This window comes from Carassius carassius, chromosome 9 (genome assembly GCF_963082965.1).
Source record: "Carassius carassius chromosome 9, fCarCar2.1, whole genome shotgun sequence".
In the NCBI taxonomy this organism is placed as follows: domain Eukaryota; kingdom Metazoa; phylum Chordata; class Actinopteri; order Cypriniformes; family Cyprinidae; genus Carassius; species Carassius carassius.
In genome coordinates, this window is record NC_081763.1 from 31,052,729 (window position 1) to 31,062,411 (window position 9,683).

Below are 9,683 nucleotides of genomic sequence, written 5' to 3' on the forward strand. Positions count from 1 at the left end.
TACTTTCTTTATGCAAAGAAAACAAAAAGATATATTTTGTTATTCAACAATGTGTCTCCTTGATTTCACCCTGGTGCCATTTTGGAGAGGATCCATGCACTGAATGTAAACAGTGCATGCTATTCTGTGTCAGCTGCATCACGCAGATATGCTGGAGGGTCAGAGAGGTCTCGGATTTATTCAAAAATATCTTAATTTGTGTTCTGACGATAAACAAAGGTCCTTACATGTTAAGAATGACATGAGGGTGAGTAATTAATGACAGAATTTATATTTTTGGGTAAACTATGTCTTTAAACCAATGCTACACTATAAGAATGAGAATAATCTGAATAATTACCAGAGGGAAAGGTTTATATCACAGAGAAAGTTCTTATAAATGTGTGTCAGCATTGTTTGCTTGAGTTGGTTCTAGTTGTAATAAAGTCCTTTGCAATGCCTTTTTTGAGGTAAATGTGAGACCTCCCTCTGACTCCACGGCTTTAAAACAGTTCCCTCCTTTTCATTGTCTCCCATAAAATAAAAAAACAACCATTAAATGTGGAGGAAAATGTTATTGAGATATATATATATATATATATATATATATATATATATATATATATATATATATATATATATGCATGCATGCATACATACTGTACATACACACATATACTGTATATACACACACATACGGTCAAAAGTACATACACCTTGCATAATCTACAAAATGTAAAAAAAAATACAAAAGAGGGATCATACAAAATGCATCTTATTTTTTATTTAGTACTGGCCTGAATCAGATATTTAACGTAAAATATATTAACACATTAAGAGAAAATAATAGTTGAATTTATAAAAATGACCCCAATCGATAGTTTACATAAACTTGGTTCTTAATAATAATTTGTTAGCTAAATGATCCACAGCTTGTTTTTGTTGTTGTTGTTGTTTGTTTGTTTTTTGTTTAGTGAACCTGCCTGCTGTTTTTCAGAAAAATCCCTTAGGTCCTGCAAATTCTATGGTTTTTCAGCATTTATTTGTATTTGAACTAATTGCAAGTTCAATTACTGTATAATTTTGAGATCCATCTTTTCAAACTGAGGGGATCATATGCAACTGTTATAGAAGATTCAAACATTCACTGTTTCTCCATAAGGAAACATAATGCATTAAGGGGGTGAATACTTTTTTAATTTAAAGATCAGTGTAACTTGAACTTATTTTGTCTTGAAACATGCAAGTATCTTCTGTAGCTTCTCAAGGGCAGTACTAAATGAGAAAAAAAAAATATATATATATATATGATTGTAAACTAAATTAATAGTGATCGATGTGGTTTGGAATTGGTAAAAGTGCTTAAAAAATATGATCAGAATGTTGACTCGCCTAATAATTATGGACACACTATCACTGTTGGGAACGTTACTTTAAAAAAGTAATGAGTTTTAGTTACTCACTACTTGTTCCAAAATGTAACTGAGTTAGTAACTGAATTACTCTATAATAAAAGTAACTCATTACCAGGGAAAGTAACAATTTGCGTTTCTGTTTAAAAAAAAAAAAGTTGCTATATGTCAAAGAATTTGTATTTTTTGAGCGGTTTTAACAAGTCAGTTGAAATGAGTAGAACAGACAGGTGTTCGTACATTACTTTTGATATTTATTGCACGTCAACAGACAGCAAGAGTTTTATCCTGCACTTCAAGTATTTTCTTTGTAAGAAATGTGTTTTTGGCCACTAGCTTTATAACGTTAGATGCATGTGTCGTTGTGAGATGCTTCATTAAATTAGAGTTGCTTACAACGAATGTCGCCAAAGTCTTCGCTCCTGGACATAATGTACACATTACATGCACATTCTTGCCCTTGACCACAATGGATTTGAAGTAGTGCTTATATCTCCACCTTGAAAATGCCAACTTTTCATAGGATTGCTCCTGACTCGCCATCTTTGCTGCTGCTGCAAATCTCTGTTTAACTGTTGCGTGTGTGAACTGCACTTTCTATCACGCGCGATGCAATATGTGTGGCGCCGCTGGCGCGTGTGCTGGCATGTGTGTAAAAACACCGGCTCTGATTGGCTACCATGAAACACATGACTCTACACATGATCTCTTTATTAACCCACCTCCTCACTAGCTGTGTGAGCCAGGGGTGCATTCGGATTATACAGTTTATTCAATCAATGCATAGTAACGCACCATATTTAATATCCAGTAATTTTAACAGCGTTGTAACGACTGGAAAAGTAATTAATTAGATTACCCCGTTACTGAAAAAATAACGTCGTTACCTAACGCCGTCTTTTAAACGGCTTTATTCCAAACACTGCACACTATATATGCTTTTCCACATCATAAATTTTATCCATGGTAAGCATTTTTGATTTTCCTGTAATCGAGTAATTTTGTCCTGCTTTGTGAGTAATGAAGATAATTTTATTCTGCTTACTGCCCATATGTGTGAAGTACAAACCCGATTCCAAATAAGTTGGGACACTGTACAAATTTTGAATAAAAACAGAATGCAATGATGTGGAGGTTTCAAATTTCAATATTTTATTCAGAATGCAACATAGATGACATATCAAATGTTTAAACTGAGAAAATGTATAATTTTAAGGGGAAAATAGGTTGATTTAAAATTTCATGGCATCAACAACACATCTCAAAAAAGTTGTGGCAATGCCATGTTTACCACTGTGTGACATCCCCTCTCCTTTTAATAACAGTCTTCAAATGTGAGGAGACAAGTTGCTCAAGTTTAGGAACAGGAATATTGACCAATTCTTCTCTAATAAAGACTTCTAGACGCTCAACTGTCTTATGTCTTCTTTGTCGCATCTTCCTCTTTATGATTCACCAAATGTTTTCTATGGGTGAAAGATCTGGACTGCAGGCTGGCCATTTCAGTACCAGGATCCTTCTTCTACGCACCAATGATGTTGTAATTGATGCAGTACGTGGTCTGGCATTGTCACGTTGGAAAATGCAAGATCTTCCCTGAAAGAGACAACGTCTGAATGGGAGCATATGTTGTTCTAGAACTTAGATGTACCTTTCAGTATTGATGGTGCCTTTCCAGATGTGTAAGCTGCCCATGCCACAGGCACACTGAGCCCTGATAACAACCTGGGTTGTCCTTGTCCTCTTTTGTCCGGATGACATGGCATCCCAGTTTTCCAAAAAGAACTTCAAATTTTGATTCGTCTGACCACAGAACAGTTTTCCACTTTGCCACGGTCCATTTTAAATGAGCCTTGGTCCTGAGAAAACGCCTGTGCTTCTGGATCATGTTTAGATATGGCTTCTTTTTTGACCTATAGAGTTTTAGCCGGCAATGGCTAATGGCATGGTGGATTGTGTTCACCGACAATGTTTTCTGGAAGTATTCCTGAGCCCATGTTGTGATTTCCATTACTGTAGCATTCCTGTATGTGATGCAGTGCCGTCTAGAGGGGAAGTCGTGGCCTAATGGTTAGAGAGTCGGACTCCCAATCGAAAGGTTGTGAGTTCGAGTCCCGGGCCGGCAGGAATTGTGGGTGGGGGGAGTACATGTACAGTTCTCTCTCCACTTTCAATACCACGACTTAGGTGCCCTTGAGCAAGGCATCAAACCCCCAACTGCTCCCCGGGCGCCGCAGCATAAATGGCTGCCCACTGCTCCGGGTGTGTGCTCACAGTGTGTGTGTGTGTGTGTTCACTGCTCTGTGTGTGTGCATTTCGGATGGGTTAAATGCAGAGCACAAATTCTGAGTATGGGACACCATACTTGGCTGAATGTCACTTCACTTCACTTCACTTCACTTCACTAAGGGCCGAAGATCACGGGCATCCAGTATGGTTTTCCGTCCTTGACCCTTATGCACAAAGATTGTTCCAGATTCTCTGAATCTTTGAATGATATTATGCACTGTAGATGATGATAACTTCAAACTATTTGTCATTTTTCTCTGAAAACTCCTTTCTGATATTGCTCCACTATTTTTCACCGCGGCATTGGGGAAATTGGTGGTCCTCTGCCCATCTTGACTTCTGAGAGACACTGCAACTCTGAGAGACTCTTTTTATACCCAATCATGTTACCAATTGTACTAATAAGTTGCAAATTGGTCCCCCAGCTGTTCCTTATATGTACATTTCACTTTTCCAGCCTCTTATTGCTACCTGTCCCAACTTTTTTGGAATGTGTAGCTCTCATGGAATCCAAAATGAGCCAATATTTGGCATGACATTTCAAAATGTCTCACTTTCAACATTTGATATGTTATCTATATTCTATTGTGAATAAAATATAAGTTGTTTGGTTAATATCCGTTACTTATTTGACACGATGCTATAAACACACACTGACCTCCTCAAGCTTTTATTTTGGCACTTCCGGTTATCTGCATTTTGAATTTGCATATTACTTAAATATTTAGTTTCACCCTAAACATTTAGATTCAACGTTTAGATTTATATTTAGATTTAACATTTAGATTTATATTTAAAATTTATATTTAAAATTTATATTTAACATTTAGATTTAACAATTTGATTTTAAAAGTGAAAAAAGTGATGTGACATTCAGCCAAGTATGGTGACCCATACTCAGAATTCGTGCTCTGCATTTAACCCATCCAAAGTGCACACACACAGAGCAGTGAACACACACACACACTGTGAACACACACCCGGAGCAGTGGGCAGCCATTTATGCTGCGGCGCCTGGGGAGCAGTTGGGGGTTTGATGCCTTGCTCAAGGGCACCTTAGTCAAGGTATTGAAGGTGGAGAGAGAACTGCACATGCGCTCCCCCCACCCACAATTCCTGCCAAAACCCTTCGATTGCGAGTCAAACTCTCTAACCATTAGGCCACGACTTCCCCTTTACTTTTAGATTTATATTTAGATTTAACATTTAGGTATAACATTTAACATTTAGGTGTAACTATTTAAAATATAGTTAATATATAAGTTGACAAATATTGTTGTAAATGTGCTAAAAAGTGATCGTCAAAAGTTTTTACCATTTTTTTAAACATTGTTTGAAGCTAAGTGTGACAAAAATGTTGCTGTTATTTTCAGCATGAGCCGCTTTACAAATGGCAGCCCATACATATGTACAGTTCCATTTGAAACAGTTTAGGTCGAAAAACTCCCATCTCATTTTCTCCTTCAACTTCAAAATCATCTTACATTTGTTGCAATGTAAGATGTTTTTGAATATATATTAATGACCAAACGTTTCACTAAATAAGGCCCTTCTTCCTCGGGATCGTGTAGAGCCCTCTGAAACTGCACTGAAGCTGCAATTTGGATCTTCCACCCAGGAAACCCCACTGAAGTCCCCTAACGTTATATAGGATATATAGAGAAAAACCCTGGAATGTTAGTGAATTAATCCTTTAAGAGTTAGCACTTAAACGTTTACATTGCTAGCTCATAACAAAGACTATATAAAACCCAAGATGTGTCAGTCATATAGTTCTGAATTCAGGAAGCCCCACCCTCTAAATGAAAGAGCCAATAGATATTCAGTCACTGTGGCTGCCGTTAGAAGCATCCCAGTTGCTATAGAAACAGTCAGCACAACACTGAGACCTCGTTTTAGGACTGTGCATGTGCACTTACTGAGCTAGCCTGAGAAATAAGCTTATTACAACACTATTTGAGCAAAAGTAACAACATTTGACACAGTTGTTGTCAAATTTCTTTGGCAATTTCAAATATGAAATGTAATCCTAAACTTAGTGAATAAACAGTGCTCTCTTCCACCCTCAATACCCATGGCTGAAATGCCCTTGAGCAAGTCACTGAACCCACAGTTGAGTGGGTTACCATACTTGGCAAAATGTCACAACTTTTTTTTTTTTTTCACTTTAATTTGATGTACTTCCGAGAGAAACAGAATATTGAATAAGGAAAGCAGAGGGCGTGGTTTGTTTGTTTTTCTACATCAAACTGATTGAATGTAATAAAGTAGGCATTTCATTCAGAAATGGAGGCAGATTTGAATGCAAGTTTGCAGTCTAATCACTACCTGATAAACCGTCAGAAGTCAGCAGATTTATTTTTCCTCCTTCCTCAAAATCCAAAAAATCAAACCATTTTGACCACAACCAGGGTGTTTTGGGGATTGAAAATAGGATCTCGGGAGAACCACATCCTAACACGCACCTCCTCACCATTTCTGTTAATTAAGTGTTCTTTCCTCCACGCACTTTCAATGCTAGATGACAGATGGAGGGGCTTGCTTAGGCTCATGCCTTAGGTCAGACTGACGTCATCACATTCGGTCCATAGTTTTAGAGGGGAGGAGCATTCTCAGATTATGAAGATTTTTGTGGATTGACTTTTCGTCCAAACGGATCCAGAATTTTGGGAAGAGTGAAACCGATATTTTTTTAAACCAGGTCCCAGAGTTAATAAATTTGAAAACGCCGCCTTTGTGTTTTTTGTGTGGACAGCAAATCCATATATTTTCTGAAATGATGATGTCATCAGTCCACGTCTCGCCCCTAGTCTGACACAGCTACATCACGTAACAGCAATAAAAAACATGAACAAATACTGAGCGCTTGTCTTTTTATCAACTAACATCACCATAGACTAATAAATGTATTGTTCCATGTTCATTTGTATACCACAAACAAGATTTATGCGCATATTCCAAGCCTTCTTTTCCATTTTTAGTGTATCTCTGTGGCAGAATTACAGCGCCACATACTGGTCTGGCATGTATACTATGTATGTATACTATGTATCGATTTTTGTTAGTTGTGGTTTCGTGTGAACACAGATATTTTTTGATACAAGGAAAAAAATAAGATCTGATAGAGACAGCTCTGGCTTTGTGTGGACCTAGCCTCAAGCCTGGTTTCACGTAGATGATTATCTTATAGTGCGCGATGAGTGCGGACTCATTATAGGTGAGCTCAGACGGGAAAGACTGTACCTCGTGTTGGCTTAATACGGATTATTTGACCAGAGAATATTTGTTTTTGACATGACTTAATTTAATGATAGAGACTTCAAGCTTTCTTTAGATATACTATATTTCTCATTTTCATTCATGTTAGTGACTAATTTCAGGAAGATTTTCACAGAGACTGAATGCATAAAGCGCACCATATTTGTTTGATTTATTTTACAAAATAAAAAAAATATGTAGTGTAGGCTATAAAAATAATAGGGCACTTGTGTATTTTTCAGTCATTATTAAATATATGAAAGAACTATGAGTTTCTCTTTGTAGTGTATTTTCTAGGTTTGATAACTTGAAAAATAAAGTAAACTTGGAAGTAACTTGAAAGTAAAGTAATAAGTAATCTGATTACTTTTTTAAATGCAGTAATCAGTAAAGTAATCAAATTACAATTTTAAAGAAGAAATTAGTCATTTGTAGTGGATTACTTTTTTTGATTGACTTACCCAACACTGAAGAACACAAATATCAGTTTGTTCAGTTTTACGGTCATAAAAGGACAATAAGTTATTCATCACTTTTAAGACAGAAGGTGAAGTGAAATTATACCCCTTAAATAGAGTTTATTCGTTATCTTTGAAATAAAGAAATGTACTGTATGTCCTTGAAAATTTCTCCTACTTTGCATCAGTCATGTTAATTAATTATTACACTTTGGGGAACAGATATAACATGAACAGAAAAAGAAAATATTGTCCTTTTTTAATGAAAACTGATGAAACTCCTCTCTAGACCAGATCAAGAAATGATGACGCAAACTAAACTGAATCACATTAATTCAATTTCAACTCAGTCAGACTCTGTATTACATCTGTATCATTGATAGAGTCAGAATGGCCCAAAGAACAACTGATCTGGAGTAAAAGCCTGAGGCGTGTGAAGTTTTGTTTCACATCTAACCAGAAGCCCAGAGTTTGTCCAGTGTGAAACCACACATAGACATTCACACATAGACCTTTATGATGAGCTCAACAGTTTGTTTAACACACTTCAGCTGTTATATCCCACAACTCACGCACACATTATCAGTGGTATAAAACAGCCACTTTCCTATCTCTTGTGTTGAAGAGTCGTTGTCGTCTGACTGTGACTTTTCTGATCTTCTAATCTTATTGTTGCTCCTGAACTCCAGAAAAATACTGAAAACAGAATCTGACAGAAAGAGACAACAGTATTCTCAGGTAAGTTTGGGCTTAAAGTAAAAGTCAATGTAATGCTTCCATCAGTGAATGTCACAGCCAGGTTTAATTGCATAGTGTTTTTTTTATAGGTTGTTTTCAGCATCTGATCTTCACTAGATCTACTAGATCATCTGAGGGATTCGACTGAATCAAGATGCTGCTGATCATTGAAGCTCTTCTTCTCATTTTAGCTGCTCTAGGACAGGTAAGCTTGTGTTCGAATATGAATATTACAGACATGAATACTGATGATTGATCATTATGATTCCTGTTGCTGCAGGATCACAGAGCAGCTGCTGCCACAAGAGAGATTTATACATTGGATATGGCACCAAATTCTGTTGATGATCAATATGACGGATGCACAGAGAAAATGGCAAACTTGGTGAAAACAAATTATCTGCAGAAGGAAATGAATAAATGTACTGATTTTAAAAACACTTGGCATGATGGTGAAAACAAAGCCAAGAATCCAGAGGATAATTTGAAACAGATTCATTCAGTTGCCATTTATGTGTACACTAACAATAATTCTGTTGTATATCGAAAGTTTAACAACGCTGTCCGTAGTGAGAAACAAAAGTACAAAAATGGTACATTCTCATGGTATTCACTTCACTTTTTGTTAACAGATGCAACACAGATTCTGAAGAAAACACAAACTGAATGCTATAAAACGTATCGTGGTACTACAGTTGAATTTGCTAAGGATGTTGTGAACAAAGAAATTCGTTTCGGCTCATTTACATCCTCCTCTTTTGATAAAGCAGTAGCAAGTGGTTTCGGACCTAAATCTTGTTTTGAAATTAATACTTGTAAAGGTGTTTCTGTGATAAAATACTCGAAGTATCCTGACCAGAAAGAGGTGTTGATTCCTCCGTATGAGAAGTTTAAAGTCACTGCTGTCAAGACGAAAGAGCAGAAAGGAGCCTGGTGTGACACTGTGTTCATTCTGAAAAGCACTGGAACAGTAAGTTACCTTAACTGTGTTGTTGATGTAAAACTAGTTAAAGACAGGGCCAAACTTTAAATCTTTGTTCACTGTGTTTCTTCAAGGGTGAAAGTTGCTTCTATTATATTATATGATTGTTTGATTAATTTTGAATTTAAAAAAAAAAAAAATAATAATCTCAAGCTTTTAAGTAAATCAACAATGATGCTTTGCACTGTAATAAAAGTTAGCAATCATCTGCTTTGTCTTCTTTTGATCAAGTTTAACATGTTACTCTGTAAGCTGTTAATGGGAAAACTGAGTAGACAAAAAACTGTATTCTATTTACATGAAAAAGTTATATTAAACCATAAACACTCTATTATTTAAGTAATTCTTGTTATAAAAGTGTAACGAATTAACCCTTAATAATCATCCGGAAGAAGGAGGCGGGAACCGGCGGACAATCAAATAACATTTAATTTCAAAATAAACACAAAACAGCGCACCAGCCCCTCACGGACGACTGGTGCGCACAAAATAAAACCAAAACACAACTAAAATCCCAGGCCTGGTCCTCTCTCGTCCTTCACTGTCGTCGCTCCAGTTTTATATCCT

At 36.5% G+C, this 9,683-nt stretch overlaps 1 protein-coding gene across 1 annotated transcript; it reads left to right on the forward strand.

Annotated features, from left to right (window-relative positions):
- Positions 1-7,761: 7,761 nt before the first annotated feature.
- On the forward strand, positions 7,762-9,435 carry LOC132149596 (ecto-ADP-ribosyltransferase 5-like). The gene is made up of 3 exons (XM_059558979.1): positions 7,762-8,134; positions 8,224-8,339; positions 8,415-9,435. The coding sequence occupies exons 2-3, from the start codon at positions 8,289-8,291 to the stop codon at positions 9,162-9,164; spliced, it is 801 nt and encodes a 266-aa protein (XP_059414962.1). The 5' UTR covers positions 7,762-8,134; positions 8,224-8,288; the 3' UTR covers positions 9,165-9,435.
- Positions 9,436-9,683: the final 248 nt, after the last annotated feature.

Coding starts and splice junctions, on each gene's coding strand:
- LOC132149596 (XM_059558979.1), top strand. CDS start 8,289: ATGCTGCTGATCATTGAAGCTCTTCTTCTCATTTTAGCTGCTCTAGGA. Junction 8,340..8,414: donor TTTTAGCTGCTCTAGGACAG/GTAAGCTTGTGT, acceptor CTGTTGCTGCAG/GATCACAGAGCAGCTGCTGC.